The sequence below is a fragment of the Andrena cerasifolii genome, chromosome 7 (assembly GCF_050908995.1).
Source record: "Andrena cerasifolii isolate SP2316 chromosome 7, iyAndCera1_principal, whole genome shotgun sequence".
NCBI classification, from domain to species: Eukaryota; Metazoa; Arthropoda; class Insecta; order Hymenoptera; family Andrenidae; genus Andrena; species Andrena cerasifolii.
In genome coordinates, this window is record NC_135124.1 from 5,885,795 (window position 1) to 5,903,237 (window position 17,443).

The 17,443-nt window shown below is 40.4% G+C and overlaps 2 protein-coding genes across 3 annotated transcripts in view; one reads left to right on the top strand and one right to left on the bottom strand.

The window, feature by feature from the left end:
* Positions 1-4,364, bottom strand: part of LOC143371518 (acyl-CoA Delta-9 desaturase-like) — a 31,676-nt gene extending 27,312 nt beyond the window's left edge. The window contains exon 1 of one of the 2 annotated variants that reach the window (XM_076816761.1): positions 2,985-3,015. In XM_076816761.1, coding sequence (XP_076672876.1) covers positions 2,985-3,000 — 16 coding nt within the window. In that variant the 5' untranslated portion in view covers positions 3,001-3,015. Of the gene's footprint in view, positions 1-2,984; positions 3,016-4,270 lie in introns of those variants that run through there. The other variant, XM_076816759.1, reaches the window with a different exon arrangement.
* A 4,634-nt stretch (positions 4,365-8,998) lies between these two features.
* On the top strand, positions 8,999-11,668 carry LOC143371225 (very long chain fatty acid elongase AAEL008004-like). The gene is made up of 4 exons (XM_076816179.1): positions 8,999-9,159; positions 10,552-10,823; positions 10,911-11,213; positions 11,487-11,668. The coding sequence occupies exons 1-4, from the start codon at positions 9,096-9,098 to the stop codon at positions 11,652-11,654; spliced, it is 807 nt and encodes a 268-aa protein (XP_076672294.1). The 5' UTR covers positions 8,999-9,095; the 3' UTR covers positions 11,655-11,668.
* The last annotated feature ends 5,775 nt before the right edge of the window (positions 11,669-17,443 follow it).

The window sequence follows — 17,443 nt, forward strand, 5'->3', positions numbered from 1 at the left end:
ATTACGTGAGATTGGTGAGTTTATGTGGACGATAATGAATCCAAACACGAAGCAATTCGCTCTATTCTTTATTATGAAAACACGATTAAAATTCCAGTGTCCCCGTGATTAAGCGAAAAGCACGCTTCTGGTGACTGGCCTACGACATACACTACGTGCACTAAAAATTGATCGAATTTTTCCATGTTTGAACTTATTTTCATCGGGAAATCGTAAAAAATCTAATTTTAGTTGTCTGTACTGGGTATTTTACCTGGCCCGACGGTTTTATTGCTCTCAGCTGTTAACGGGCGGTCTACCCAGGACTCGCAGCGAGGAAGCAAAACTGTGGGGTGGGTAGGTGTTTCCCGATGGACATTCGGATGCTCGAATATTCGAGTACCCGAACAGCTCTACACCAAACGAAATCGAGGGAAGGCGCTGCGCTGTGTGGCTCCAAGAGGAACGGAAAGAGTTCTCCCTGCAGTTGAGTGCAAGTGAGAGACGTCCGGGTGTGCGTGCACCACAGAGCTGTACGGGTACTCGAATATTCTTGCAGCTCGAAATTCGAACCGAGCCAAAACATGGTTTCCAAGCCGATCCGATCGTTCGGAAGAAGCGGGCGGCTCGAATGAAGCAAGCCGAACAGAACCGAGCTGATCCAAAGACAGCAATAACGGTACATTTATTTTGATGACGCCGTGACGTCATGCCAACTGACGCCAACGCCAAGCCAAATGACATTACGCTTTCGAGTATATTAGGTCTACATATGTGGCGCTCGCTTCTTTCGAGCCGCCCGCTTCTTTCGAGTTCTCGTCTCGGATCGGTTATTCCTATCGAGTAGGTATATCCCGGCTTGCTTTTTCCGAGTACTCAAACAGTTCTAGTGCACCACACCAAAGCAGCAGGGAGGAGTGAATTTGCAGAGTTGCGACGGCGGACATTGGAGACAGCCCGGAATAAGAGACCTGAGAGCGTCGATTTTAGCGACGTTGGTAAGGCGGCTGGCTAGGAGCACATCGGTTCCGAAGATCGGAGATTCGAGTCCTATCTCCGAGGCTCTCTTGTTTGGTGGCTCTCAAACATATAGGAATGACGAAACCGTAATGTATCATGTGGAAGAATGTTGGTGACCCAGCAGCCATTGTTGGATTGAGAAAAAGGAGCGATCGGCTGTTTCATCATGGGTCGATTGCGTTGTCTCGAATCCTTCTAAAGGCTATACATCACCACTATCCGGTCCCTGTCTTTTTGCCCCTGATCTGTGTCACCGCAACCCCATACTTCATGGCTGCCGGTACCATTTATTTTCACTTTATTCTGCGTCAGGTCCCTGGATACCACTTTCAGATCGTACGCCCAGCCGATCATCGCGAAAAAATCAATGAACGCTGTCGTTACGTTGAATCTGTAGTTGTCCAGCTCTCTTCGAATGACACGAGGGCTACACCCAAGTTCTTAAAGGAATTGATGAACCTGAAATCATTGATAAGTTCTGTAAAATAGCGCTACTTATCTATTGTTTCTGCATATACAGGGTGTCCCACTAAGGAGTGGACAGCGCGATATCTCTTAAAGTATTGTCGATAAAAATATTAAAAAAATAGGGAATTGCATGGTTCGAGGGGGCCCATTTATTAGCGCGAACGAATTTTGTTTTCGATTATTATTTTAAAAGATACGATGGTCAAGTTCGGTTTTTCAAATGGAACTATTTTTTTTGAAGACCTGAGTTGATAGTGCGTTCCAAGACAAATTCAATAAGCTTTAATGTATACACTTTATTTCCACTGGTTTTTAAGATATTGCGCTTGTAAATTTACTGATTTTCACTGCAAGAAACCCCTCTGGAATGGCAAAAACCGGGGGCGGTCTTACTGGCGCCACGGGTGGCACTGCCTGTTGAAATGGATACTTACCTGCCAAAGGTCTACGCCAGAAATGGCAGGCCCAAAGGCTGGACAATTCTTTTCCGTCAGAAATGCTACTTAGGTAGGTACATCTGCGGTATCGAGAAGCGCATCGTTACTTTTATTTCGCACTTGCTTCTACGCTCGGGTGGCCGGTTCTTTTGTGAGGGATGCAAATCCGATTGGTTCTGATACAATCTGCTCCCTATGGTTGAAATTTAGTCTAGCAATTTTCACTCCTCCTAACCTAACCAATCCAACTTGCATCCCTCCCAAAAGAACCGGCCATCCGAGCGTAGAAGCAAGTGCGAAATAAAAGTAACGATGCGCTTCTCGACACCGCAGATGTACCTACCTAAGTAGCATTTCTGACGGAAAAGAATTGTCCAGCCTTTGGGCCTGCCATTTCTGGCGTAGACCTTTGGCAGGTAAGTATCCATTTCAACAGGCAGTGCCACCCGTGGCGCCAGTAAGACCGCCCCCGGTTTTTGCCATTCCAGAGGGGTTTCTTGCAGTGAAAATCAGTAAATTTGCAAGCGCAATATCTTAAAAACCAGTGGAAATAAAGTGTATACATTAAAGCTTATTGAATTTGTCTTGGAACGCACTATGAACTCAGGTCTTCAAAAAAAATAGTTCCATTTGAAAAACCGAACTTGACCATCGTATCTTTTAAAATAATAATCGAAAACAAAATTCGTTCGCGCTAATAAATGGGCCCCCTCGAACCATGCAATTCCCTATTTTTTTTATATTTTTATCGACAATACTTTAAGAGATATCGCGCTGTCCACTCCTTAGTGGGACACCCTGTATTTGTTTTCCAGGTATTCCGAGCTGATTGCCGGGAAGAAGAAAAACGGTTACTGTCAGCGAAACCGGGGAAACCCTAATTCCTCCTAATATGTCCTTTTACGCTTCATTATTCTAGATCTAGATGATTTATCAGCAATTTTTTAGAACAAGTAATTAAGCCAACGTAAATAACTCGGATCAATGCCACTTTGATAGAATTCGTTCCACTGGTACCTATTCAGTTTCTACTTTGACATTTCTCAAAAAAAAAACAATCGAAATATTAATATCGCTCACCAAAGGCGGCTGTCATCAATTTGGCGGAAGTGAGCAGGAGGTATATATGTTCCATAAAGTGCTGCAAGTTTACGGTAAGCGAAAACAATCTCGTTCCTCCAGGCGATGCGCATTTCGCATTTCTATTTCTATTTCACTATATTTTTCGCGAGAGTATCCTCTTCGAATAGCACATCCGTCAGCGTATTTGTGACATGTGGCGCCGTTCCTGAGAACAAACGTACACAATTCTTTTTATTGTACAAAACTACGAGTGATTGGGATTAGTAGTGACATGGAGATTTCATCGAGAAACTGAACGGGTGCAATATGTGTTCCATTCTGTACACATACAAGTTTCGTTCACATGTAAGTAATATAATGTCAGAACTATCGAATAATAAAGAAATAACGAACTCTTCAGGCAATCGTGTATACTAGATCCCTAGACACAATAGACGATGATACTGACAATTGAGTATCAGTCGGGCATCTATCATTGAAAGAGAAATGTTTATATTTTTCATGGGATGTAAAAGTTTCTGAAAAGTGCATCAAACAGCTAAATATTGTAGTGAAGGTATGTTACAAAGTATTATTTCCATGTAATTTATCATTAAATATGTGTGTTCTTGATTATTCAACAATAGTTTACCAATAAAGTTAATTTCTTCTCAGTATAATTCTTAATTTCTTGTCGGAACATGATTTTTCGATGATAATTATAAACATAATGACAATGAAAAGTAGACCCAATATATTCGCTGCTTTCAGTGGGCACACGAGACATGTGGGGCTTCCGACGTATTATTCACGTGCCCAAAGTGTAGGAAACGTAAAAAGTAGGAATAAATTCCAAAAATGATGTATATTTATTTATTTGTATCTTCTACATTTTTAGTAAAAAAAGTAAAGATTTTTGAGTTTTCTTTATAAATTTCCTAGGTGTTCCATATTAGGACTTAGGAGATTTTCAGTTTTTTACTATAATTGCAAAACAATTGGATTTTTTTACATTTGACGATTTAAATATGATTATGCATTAGTTCCTTCGTGCCCTCGTGTTAGTTTTATTAAAAAAAAAAATTCCCCTACTTTAGACAACGTTCTGAAATCAGATGTTCCATATTATCTGCCTTTATTCTATAGTGGCGCCCCTACAGACTTCGCGCCCTGGGCGGTCGCCCTGCCTGCCCTGCCATAAAGCCGGTCCAGGAGTGTTTAACTCGGGTTTCAAAGAACTGAGAAATGCGGTAGTCTCAAAGAGGAATAAGTTTAAAGTAATGCCTAACAGCAATATTACTTACTGTATGGTTCATCCGTGTAATTGCTCGAAAAGGAGTGGAACCCGATCTTGCTAAGCTTCTGTCTTCTAAGCGCACTAAACTATAAATGAATCCCTGAGTATGCCTTCATGGTTCTATTTATATTACATAGTTGAGCTTAGAAAGTGGTGGGGACAGTTTGTGCCTTCAATTGAATATCATTTTTATTGGAAAATCTCGACTGCGTCGCAAAGCTGCAGGAAGCGATGACCCCCCGGGTCGCATGCATTCCAAACACTCAAATAGGTTAAAATGTCAAGAAACTGTATCTGAAAGTTACAAAGTAAGCAAAACTGCGGTATTGAAACTACTTAGGTGCACGAATCACTCTCAGGTCGCGGTCATACGAGCGTTGACGTAGTGATGTTGTGGCTGCAGTCACACGAGCATATGTTTTGTCGTCGGCAACTGAGAATAATTTCTCACATATCAGTCGACGGTAGGTGATCTCAGATGATGCAGTCATTCCCGGAAGTGTAGGCCAGTTTCGTTGCAGTGCTCCGGGAAGCCATTTTGTACAATTTTAAAATATAAAATTTCTAGCAAAATAAAGTTTGTTTTGTCAAACAAAAAAATCCCCAACTTTGTCTTTTGTTAATAGCTTCAGGATGGGGTCTCCCCTTAAGGCTGGGTCAGACACGTCCAGTAATTTAATCGAGTGGCGAATTGGGAGTAGAATATTAGTATTGTTGCGTGGCCGTTTGGGTCCTCTGGATCCTTGGTTGGGAATTCGGCGAGGGTCGACGCCCGTGGAGTGCTTAGGCACTCTGCTCCTTGGACGCAGATTTTTGAATGGTAAATATGATGAAAATAGTAATAAGAACGGAATGAAACTACTTGAACTTAGTAAATTTGTAACTGTAAGGGAAGAAAATAAACGATTTTAAACACAATTTCAATCTGAACAGAACTTTTATTTTATACGACTACTCGTGATGGCTTTTCAGGCTCAAGAGGCGCTTTCTAAATATTCATCGCTTTTCCACCTTTTGTTAATTACAAAAATGTCTTAGATTCTAAGAGCCAATCGCAAATTTACAGATTTATTAGCTAAATTCCTATTCGTCGATCCGATTCCTTTCGGTTATCGATTTTTGCAAAAATGAGCGTTTTACCACATTGCGCTGTAATTACACACCTAGGTGAAGGGAGGAAGGTGAGATTCATTTATTCAAACACCCGTTTCCAAGTGGGTATTGATTAGTTTATAATCTTGAAGTCCCCTCATTAAAAGAATTTCTAACTATTTTCAAACACCTCAGGCTTGCGCGAACTTCACCTTGTCTCCTTTTCCTATTACAGTCGTGTGATCCGATTCGAACTTAGCGCTTCTGAAGCTTATATTACACGCCGCTAGACGGGAGTCGCAACAGTATGCGACACTAGCGGCCGGTACGCGTAGTACTAACTAGTAGTAATGGCGGACGCAAATATACAATTTATTGCAGTCTACCAATTTTCACAGTATCGACGAAAGTTTCGAATCGCTTTGAATCCTAAATATAATAGCGAATTCAGCACCCCACACTGGTGCTCACTGAGTGCGCTTTTTTCGGTACCAAGATCACTAGCACATTCGGCAGGCACACACTGCCTCTTTGCTGTTCTGGTGCTGCCCTTGTTGCGCGATCTCGTGGGGATTTTTATTGGAACGCCAATTTTTTTTAAGTTTTCTCTTTATTAAGGCATTTTTTCTGGTTAAAGATGTTAATTTATCATATTTTTTTAATTGAAATAAAGTACATGTTTTTGTCCCAAATACGGTGCCATTTTTTAAATAGCGTTCCCTAAAATCCCTAGCGTTCCGTTTCTTCCTGAGAAAGGAAAATAAGGTTAGGTTTAGCAGGTACAGAGGGAGCATTAAAGGGGCACACAAGCGTTACAAGTTGTGATGCCAGAACCGTGGGTTTTCGCCCACAGGCGCTACCCCCACTCTATGACCAAGCGTACCCCCTCCTAGCGCCTGTACCGCGCCACGCAGAATACCCTACCTTCTGTCCGTGTGCTGTACGCGCTGCCTGGTCCGGCGCTCTCCGCCGAGAATTCATTTCACCGAGGTTCAAATTCCGATGCGAAGGATTCTACTTTTTTCATTAATTATTCTCTAATTTCTCTTTCTATATTCTCAGTAGAATAAAAACTTGAAAACTATTAATTTATAAAGCATTTTCGCAGCTGGCTAATGTACGATGTTGGTATTCTGCCATTTTTATACATAAACAGAAATAATTCCATGAAATGCTACTTACAAAATAAGCTCCTTTCTAGGATGGACTCTTTAAAATTCACGTCACAATGAACAGTTAAAAAAATGGGTGATTTGCAGTATTGAATAACTTTGAATCTGTAAGCCCCGAGTATGTATTCAAGGTTCTTTTTATATTACATAATTGAGCTTAAAAAGTGGTGGGAACATGCGTGTGCATTCAATTGAATATCAGATTTATTGAAAAATCTCGATTGCGTCACAAAACTGTAGGAAGTGATGACCCCCTGGGTCGCGTGCATTCTAAACACCCAAATAGGTTAAAATGGCAAGAATGTATTAAAACGTAACAAAGTAAACTACAGTGCACGGATCACACTCAGGTCGCGGTCATTATGAGTGTTGAAGCAACGGACGTTGAGGATGCAGTTACACGAACGTAGGTTTTGTCGCCAGCAGCGTTGCCGGAAAGTGGGTTCCTGCAAACTATTCGTGGTGAAGGGGGAACACTTACGGCCCGTAGGAGTTTCCCCTCCACTGCGAATAGTTTGCAGGAACCCACTTCCCGGCAACTCGCCGGCAACTGGGAATAGTTGCTTACATTAATCGGCGATAGGTACAACATCTCCATACGAGCGGAATAGATGATACAGCAGTTGCAATTTTCATTTATGGAGTATTGCAAATAACGCAAAACAGGAAAACATTAGGTGCACCCTATAAACAGTTCAAAACTATTTCAAGGTGTATTTGATGTGCTTTATAATCAATTTCGAACTGATGAAGCAAAATTTCTTGACTATTTCCGTATGTCCCGGCCGTCGTTTGATGAATTACTTGGCAAAATATATCGGAAATTAATACGTATGGATACAAACATGATATATGCAATACTTGTTACTCTAAAGAGGGAACCACACATTCGGCGAGCAACCATAGATCCCGTGGCTCACGAAAGTATTCTCTCCCCCTTTAAAACAATATATTTTTTTTTAAATTTGGTTCAAACGACTTAAATTATTTTAAACAGATAGAAAGATTAGTTTACTATTTGGCGTGTCTTTCGTTTAAAAAAAAAAAACAATAAATTCGGAATAGCGAAGAAACTAGTGGCTTTTTCAAAAACAGTTAAAAATGTTGAAAATCACTGTTTTCGGCCTATAACTCTGCCCATTTCGATGCTTGTCGCTTCTTTCTGCATCATTCGCTTTCGATTTCCTCGTTATTCTCTTATTCGACCCCGCTATTTACAGCAACATCCGAAGTATCTTAAAAACATACATACATTAGAGCTATTCCACGTCAAAACGAATAGGTGAAAAATTTAGTTTCACCGATTCTCTTCAAAATTACAGCATTTGCCGATAACCTTGCAAAAAAAATGTATACTAAATTTCAACGGCCTATGTCAAATAGTTTTCGAAATATTTAATGTTAAAGTTTCGAAAATTCAAACAAAAGTGGCTGACGCGTCATCACTTAAACTGTAATATCTCGGTCAATTTTAAAGATAATGCCACCGTATTGAGTTCATTTTAAAGCTGAAGGAATGCTTTCGCAAAAAGGAAAATAGAATATTTTGTTTAATATTAATAAACTTAACAGTAATCGATGTCAAAGTTTTAAATCGCGATTTGACGTCGTTCCCTCCCACGGTCCGGCTTGAAAAAAATACCATTCGATTCGTTAAGTCTTCAACTAATAAATACCTTTTTAAAAAAAGTGGAGAAATTTTGTGAACAGTTAATAAAAAAATAAAACTTACGATAGTGCACACCGCTTGGAACTGCACGGTTCCCATGGTCAGTCCGCACGCACGTGTTTTCAAAACAATAGCCTAGCGTAGGAAAGTATTTATATACGATGGGTTAAAACAAATTTTTCTTTCAATATTTTCGGTATTCACGAGAAAAATAGTAGGAATATCTGCTACCTACTATTGCTAATCTTTTATATGGTGAGCAGATCTTCCAGGCTGTCAGGATGGTGTCTCCCCTCTTAGACCCGTGCAATACGCCGTATACATTGTAATAGACAGGTTTTCCGACCCAGCACCTTTATCCCAGCCATTTTGTGTGCCAATTTCTGAGGCGGCGTGATAAGAAAGCCTTGTATGTATGCAATTATGCAGAAGCCAACGGGATTCATACCTGATTCAAAAATAAAATAATTCTTTATTCTTCATCGAATCGATATGGCAGTGGCACTAATGAATTCCTTATGTTTTTCCGATGTAAATCATACCAAATGTGATGTAAATCGGACTATTTTTAACGATGCTAATTTTACATTATCCAAATCAATTTTTCATATAATTTCCTTAATTATGGTCCGAAGTACCTCGTTTGTAGGGCCATTGTCATCGGGAAAACATAAGGAAGTATGACGCCACTTTCACAAAGACCCGATGAGAAATGTAGAATTCAAAACTCGTCACTGCATATTGCGCAACATTGTATGCTTAGAGAATCACCCCCGTACGACTACAATTTACGGAATTGGTCAGTGGTGCTTTCATATTCATAACGCATAATGATTCTGACAATGTGTATAAAGAGCGACCCATCCATCCGCAGTGCAGTTCTTGTCTGAAGTAGCAAAATGCAAGAAGCAACAAACAGAGGCGTATTGGAACTGTATCATTATTATAACACGAAGTTAGCAGGTGAGTGGTGGAACTTTGCGTACCTGTTCAAGGTAGAGATGTGACTTTCGATTATTATCGATAGATTATCGTTATCTTATTGATACTTTACGATATATGAACAATATGGTTAAGATATCGTTAAGGCGAATAGAAGCGGCTGAGGTAGAATGTGATGCATTAATTGTAATAGAATCATTTAAAATCAATTTATTTTTATTCCCAGATAGCCACTTGTCTGCAGTCTGACATCATATTGGTAGCAGGGTCTGGCATGAGAGGGTTAGAATTTATTATAGAAAATATATCAGTGTACTTACTTTAGTTGTGATCTTGTTCTTCTGTCTGAAATAATTTGCCCCGCTTTGCAAAATAATCTTTCACTTGGCACAGAAGTTGCCGGTATTGACAAATATTTGATACTTACCCACAGTGAAAAGTTTTGGGAAATTGATTGTACCTTCTGCATTCTACCACGTGATTGGGTCACGATTTCTATTTATTGTATTGCGTTTCTTTGAATGAGTCTTCGTGGAATGAGCCAGGGGGTTTGAACCAAACCGATTATTTAGCAGGACCTTTACAGCACACTTTGTTGCAGCAACGTTGTAAATACCCCTTTTAAAGACTGTAAGATACCCCTAGCCTTTCTCTTCGTAACGTACTTATGTATCTGGACATCCTCACCCACTTGAACCGCGGCGGCGGATCGCATCTTGGATATCCTACCTATAGGGTGCAAATACCTCCTCAAGTTCTGGGACCCAGGCAACAGCCGAGCGCGGAACTGTTACGTTGGTAACCGTTGCATGGGCTGCGGGAGAACTGCAAGACTGCGTGCGTCCATACTGGCTCGTACCACGAGCTCTATAGCTGGGCCTCACGCGTATGGGCGCACACACACTCTTGCAGTTCTCCCAAAACTTATGCAATGGTTAGCAAGGTAACAGTTCAGCCCCCTTCTGTTGCCCGGGTCCCAGAACTTGAGGATGTATGTGTTTGCACCCTAAAGGGCGGGCCTGCCGGCTAGTTGGACCGCCACAGGCCGCTGCGGACGATCGCGGATAGGAAATCCCGCCTTTAGGGGTCTTCCTAGTGTGACGGTTGAAAAAAGCTAAATTCTTTGGCAAATAACGTCTACTGAGTATGCCTGATATATTTGAATTGGATCGGGACTTTTGGATTTTTGTTTTGATATTATTCTCTTCACGATGCTCCTATTCCGCTATGAATGGATATTTCTACATCATTTTTTTTTATAGTCTTAAAAGGTGATAGAATAAATCTTTTTTCAACCATCACACTAGGAAGCTTGGAGCCGTCCAGTCTCTTTTGTTGCATGGTGCCTCAAGATTTTACAATATACACTCGTTTCCGGGGAAAGGGCGACTCAATTTTCACACTATTTTACAGATGTAAGAACAAACAACTGGCTATTCATAAGTTCACCTATACCGATTGCTGTTATCTCCTTTGCGTACTTGTACTTCGTTTTACGATGTGGTCCCAGGTACATGAAGGACAAATCACCGTATTCATGCCGCACATTCATCCAATTCTACAATGTCTTCCAAATCGTTACAAACTCTCTAATAGTGTACCATATATTTGAGGTTGGATGGTACCAGGACTATTTTCCCTATTGTGTGAATCCTGTGTATTCTTACAATCCGAAACCGTATAAGGTATTACAAAAAAGTTTAGTTAACCATTGGTGCCAGATACTGCGTACTATAAAATATTTTGTAAGGTAACATACAATTTCATTGTAGATAGCTAAACTACTGTGGTACATATTTTTCCTGAAATTAACTGACTACATCGAGACTGTCGTGTTTATGCTCAGAAAGAAAAGTCGACAAATATCGTTCCTGCACTTGTACCACCATATTTCGACGGCTTTGATCTCTTGGTTCGGCACGAAATATTTTGCCGTTGGGTCGATACTAACAATTCTGGTTGTTAATTGTGCGATACATGTGATAATGTACACTTACTATCTGTTGTCCTCTATTGGACCGAACATTCAGCCATTTCTCCAACCAATAAAACGGATTATTACCATAGTGCAAATGGTGAGTGAATAAAAATATATAGTAGTTTTCTAAAGTCAAGAGATTAGAAAGAAAATTCGAGATTCTTGGAAAAATTGAAATATACGGGGCCAATTCCAGTGGATATTACTTTTTATCACTTACTAGTTCGAGAAATCTCTACTTCAAATATTCAAAATGTTTCCATGGAAACGATAATCAATGCGCGTTTTCATTTGAGGGACCTGAATTTTTTATATTTTCGTTTTCTTAAACATGACGTTTCCTAGTTAACACGATCTTTTTTACAAACAGGTACAATTTGTGGTGTTGTTATGCTACTCAATTCAGGGTTTCCTGCCTTCATGTTCTGGTTTGCAAGTTCCAGCTGCCATTTCAACAGTGAACCTAGTAATCAACTTTATCTTATTTTATGACTTTTATACGAAGAGTTATAGTTCGAAGAAGACTAAGGCGAAATAAATATTGAGGACATGTCACTACTATCAATACCTTCCTGATACACAGACAGGTTGATCTAATTCTTAAAATTTAAAACTTAAGTTCTTCATCGCGATACTATCAATAGCGCACCTGATGGTGGCTACTACTCAGAATGACTGATTTTGCTGAACTCAAGTATCTATAGCCTATAAAGATTAAACAAACGCCCTCCAATGAGGATAAAGTAACGAAATGGGGGATAGCATTAACTCTCTTGGTTTTTTTGTCTTAACAGATGGTCAGAACGACCATCCTGTACCAAGGTGTATTTGGATTGTGGAATAGCGTGTGCAAAAACCACGAACAACTTGAAATATATATTACATTCAGTTGTGTTTTGTTAACGATTAGATTTACTCATTGATTTCATTTATTATTTATATCTACCTATCTGTGTTGGAGAATTGGTAGAAATGTACATTTGCGTTGAAAACATACATTTTTTACAGTCTCTTTGACGATGTGCGGCGTGCATTTATGTGGAGCCTCGATCACCCGTTGCCGATCGATGGAAGGGGGACACGATCTCGCTACCCGGAAACCGGCGTCGGTTTCCTCCATCACTCATTTTGGAAATTTCGCCGATAACACATCCTTTCGCTTCATACGTATACCTTGCCTTGCTTAATAAACGTGCTATCACTGCCGCTTCCACTGCAGTAACGTGCTAAACTGCCGATTGCTTTAACGCTTAATAATCTCACTCATTGCCGAGCGCTTAATTATCGTGGCTTTACCTCACTAGAATAAGGCAGATTTAAGCTTATTTGGTTATTCAGGGTATTTATTGTAATTATAACCACGTGTACATAGTGTACAATAACACCAGTATATTAAGATACAATTCAGGCACATTAATTGCGAGCATTCCTTAAACTAAACATCGGGCACGAGATCCTAAAGCTTAACTCTAAAATGTCATCTAAAATGTCGTGATTTAACCACCTTAGACAATAGGCAAAGGTCTTGTCATCTGCTCGAAGCACCGAACAACAGTATTCATGCCGCAGGTTCATTCAGTTCTACAATATCTTCGAAATCGTGATAAATTATTTATTAGCGTGGCCGTGACATCATATCAACTCGCGTTTTCCGAGTGCTTGAACAGTTCTATATAGTTCACCACACCAAAGCAACGGAGAGGCGTGAAGTTACAGACTTGCAACGGCGGACATTCGAGGGCGAATGTCGTCGCAGGCTCGCCGAGTGTGGGATCGGGAACCCCCAAAAAAGGTAGCCCGGAATAAGAGATCTCGGAGGGTCGGTTTTGGCGAAGTTGGTAAGGCGGATGGCCAGTAGCGGATCGGATCCGAAAATCGTGGATTCCATCTCTATCGCCCGAGGACCCCTTTTTCGTGGCACTCAAACATATAGGAATTACAAAACCTATTCCTACGGAAATGAAATCAGGGTAAGCATCTGGCGACAAATCATAATGAGTCGGGTAGAAGAATGTTTTTGGTGACATCGTTAGATTGAGAAAAAGAAACGATCGGCTGGTTTCATGGGTTGTCCCGGTCGATTGCTCTGTCTCGAATCCTTTTCTTAGGGCGATGGGCACCACCCCACCACTGTCAGGGTCCTTCTGCCTTATTGCGTCTGATCAGTGTCACCAGGGGAACACGTGATGATAATTGTGCCAGTCTTCCCCGAATGACACAAGGACTACACACCAAAGTTCTTAGAGGGATTGATGTGAACCTGAAATCAATGATAAGTTCTGTAAAAATAGCGTTACTTTATCTATTGTCTCTGCTATAATACATATATGAAGGATCACGGAAAAGAGGGAAAGAGCCTCGGAGGACGCAGGGGACTCGAACCCGCGCGATCTCCAGATTCGTTGCGCGCTGGCCAGCCGTCTTAAGCCGGGATATCCAATGCGCGGCTCGCCGCGGCGGCCGGCGACGGTCCCACTAGTGCAAGGGAGAAACAGGTGCATACTTCTCCCTTACACTAGTGGGACCGCCGCCAGCCGTCGCGGCGAGCCGCGCATTGGAAATCCCAGCTTTAGCCACCTCAGCTACAGTCGACTCCCCGGGCTTGGTTATTCCGTGCCCTCTCTTATGTTATGGGAGTTCCCGATTCCACATATATTTGAAGAGAGATAAATGATCTATTAATCGAAATTCCAACATGAAATTCGTTTGCTCGATGATCCTTTTAATGTGATCAGTTTTTATTTAGCGCATGAAAGCTAATGTAGTGGGGGATAAAAGTGTTTGCACGTTAAGAAGACTAAAATAATATGCGTTACAATATGTGAAAAACATATTATTGTTACTACACTTATGATTATAGTAAAAATTAATAAACTACTTAGTAAAATGTAATGTTAAAAAAATATGCGACAGATGAAACTTTTACGGGGAGAAATGTAAGAATTTGTAATTAAATGTTTACAGAAAACTGTGTAAAAATTACGGAATTCGAATATTGTACCTACACACTTTCAAACCTGATTTTCTTAAAAATGTTACTCCACAGTTTTACTTTATTTTTACTCGAAGTATTTCCTTTTTTTAGTCGTATCAAGAATTATTGCGAATCGGAAAATTGGCATACTTATTTCAGCACAAGTATCAAGTAGCACAAATTCATTATACGACTCGTAAAAATAATCGTAGATACGATTAAAAGCATTTGATAAGGGAAGAATAATGACTGTTCGTTCCAGTCAGTTTCGTCTACTACAGCGAAGGCCAGTTGGAGTCATTTGGGAGCCCGAGCTCCATCAAGAGACACCGTAGTGTCCCGCGCCAAGTACATACGCAGCGCAAGACACAGCACAGTGTCTATATTACGCCACGACCCGCTATCCAGAACCCTTCGATTATCGAATCTCAATAATGGTTGATTCGATTAGATATTGAATGATTTCATAATGATACAGCGAAAATTAAAGAAATTCCGTTTCTGTATAATCGATGACACATCGCCGAGCAACTCCGCGCCAGTAGTTTATAAGGGTGAACGATACGGTTCGGGAAGCCGGTGGCTTCGATCAAATGCTCTCGTGGCTCGCCCAAAGTTATTCGAACTTTGTTATTCGAATCAAAATACGACTGAAACCGAGAAAATCATTCGAAGCTTTTAAATGAATTCCCGTCGAATAAAAAAATCATGCGTTGCCGGCGAATAAAAATATTTTTTTTCGACGACTCTCGAATAAAATTTGTGTCTTTTATTCGAAATCAATTTTTTATTTAAAATAATTTTTTACCAATCTCTGGAGTATTGCGCACCTCACTTGCACATCTGTTCTTTGCAGCTCAGTTTACCCCGAATATGTACTCAGTAGAAAATTAATTATTTAATAATGTTTGGATTAATGTCTTCTTAAACGCGTGTACATGTATGTTTATAAGGTTGTTTTAAACCCGTATAAAAAATGTTGAGTTAAAATAACCCATTTATGACTCATTTATCCAAAAAACTAAATTGAAAAGAAAACCAATCGGAAGTTTCTAAAAATTAATTTTTAAGTTTTTAAATGAATTTACATTTTTCGATATCTGAATGTGCATAATTATCATTGTTATATTACATACATATATTACGTTACCAAATTTTGTAAATATATTCTATTGTTAAACAACAAATTAAGAAAGCTCATTTTACCCCGGAGCTCACTTTACCCCAGTCTTTCCTAAGTTGAAAGTAATGCCTAACAGCAAAGTTACGTACTGTATTGTTTTCCTGTGTAATTGCTCGGAAGAAAGGTGGAACTCGACCTTGTTACGCCTTTGTCTTTTAATCGCACTAAACTAAAAATCGACGCGCGTTACGAAAAGTAACAAGTTTCATTTTTTTCTACATACAGTTGCCCGTAAGAAAAAAATGAAACGTGCTACTCTCCGTAACGCGCGTCGAAATGAACCACCGAGTATGCATTCGTAGTTCTTTTTATACTATAAAATCAGATTTCGAAAGTGGTGGGGACATTTTGTGGCTTCAATTGAGTATCAGTTGCATTAGAAAATCTCGACTGCGTCGCAAAACTGCAGGAAGTGCTGACCCCCTGGGTCGCGCGCATTCCAAATACCCAAATAGGTTAAAATATCAAGAAACTGTATCTGAACCTTACAAAGTAAGCAAAACTACGGTAATGAAACTATTTATGTGCATGAATTACTCAGGTCGCGGTCATGCGAACGTTGACATAACGGACGTTGTGACTGCAGTTACACGAGCGTTGGTTTCGTCGTCCGTAACTGAGAATTTCTCACATCTGTCGACGGTAGGTACTTACATATCCATACTCGCAAGATGGATGATACAGAAGTTGCAATTTTCGTTTTGAACATATTGGGCGAATGTCGAATGTGTGGTTCCACCTTAAGCCTGGTTCAGACACGTTCAGTAATTTAGTTGAGTGGCGAGTAGCCACTTACTACTACACGGTTTGGTGAATAGGAAGTGTCCGAATTGGTACATCAGTTCACGGTATACCTATTACCAGGGGTTGTTGGCAAAATCAGCACCCTCTGTGTGTTATCCCTAAATCATTAAGAGCGAGAAAATTCAAAACTTGAGTTATGGTATTACCACAGACGAGGTATAGACCTAACCCAGACCTTTCATCTTATGCACTTCCGTGTGTCACGTTCTGAAATACCGATCTTCTGAAACGCCACTGGTTTTCGAGCCCCCTCTACGTTTTTCGAGCGGTGGGTGTGTGAACCATATTGTGTTTCTAATACGGACATTGGTAAAGCTACATTATCACCGAGAAAAGTACAGATATAAGCTATGTATATGCAGGGTGACCCACTAACTCTGTCCACTTCAAATATCTGTTATTTCAAGTAATAACCGAAGGTGTTAAGTACAACAGCGGCATTGTTGTAAGAAACACATAATACGGTGAAACGGTAGCCAGGGTCGCATGCTTCTACGTCAGAAAGGGTGAGCGTGAACGCATATGCCAGTGTGGACGTGTCATTTGTGGTGACTCGGCGCATGCGATCCGACGCGCGAATGCTGGCGAAGGCACATGGCCTGAGCCGACCGTTGTCGGTTTTCTTACGCACATCAAAGGGAATTTGGAGTGCATTGCGTTCAGCGTGGAAGATAGAAGCAGATGTGATACATATCTAAAATCCTCGATGTCTTGGATTTTCATGATATTGAAATATATGGTAGTCCGTATGAAATTAGGGAGGGTTAAGTCCTCATTTTTGCAGATTCGAAATTATTTAAAAAATAAAAATCTTCAAAGTTATCTTCTTTCGCTGATTTTTCGAGGGTCGAAACCCATAAAATTCGGTGAGGCACTGCGGGGGGTTGTCCTCGCCACGAGATACCAGGCGGCACCTCTTTGACGGGCGTCGCTGGAGAATCACCCTGTATTGGTAAACAGGATGACTTGAAAATCTGACTGCTCCACGCGACGCGGCAGATATATTTCCTTCGGAAAGCATCAACAGAACTCGTAAGACACATTTTGTTTTCAATACAGAAGCGAAATAGGTTGACAAAACGTGTAGCGTCGACAGTGGTAGTTCCGCCGTTATCCCCGGTAATGGGAATGAATGGACGTCATTAGTATTCAACATTGTTTTCAGCTTTTAAATTTCCTTTCGGGGCGAAAAATGTATAAAATCTAAATAATGTTTAATTTCAAAATTATTATCAGCAATAGAAAGAGGAGTCTATCTTCACATTGGCCATGGAAATTGAGATTTTGGCTTAGGCTGTTTTTGCTCAAGTGGGCACGTACCTTAACGTACTGATGTATTCGCTTATAAGGTGATACGCATCTCTTC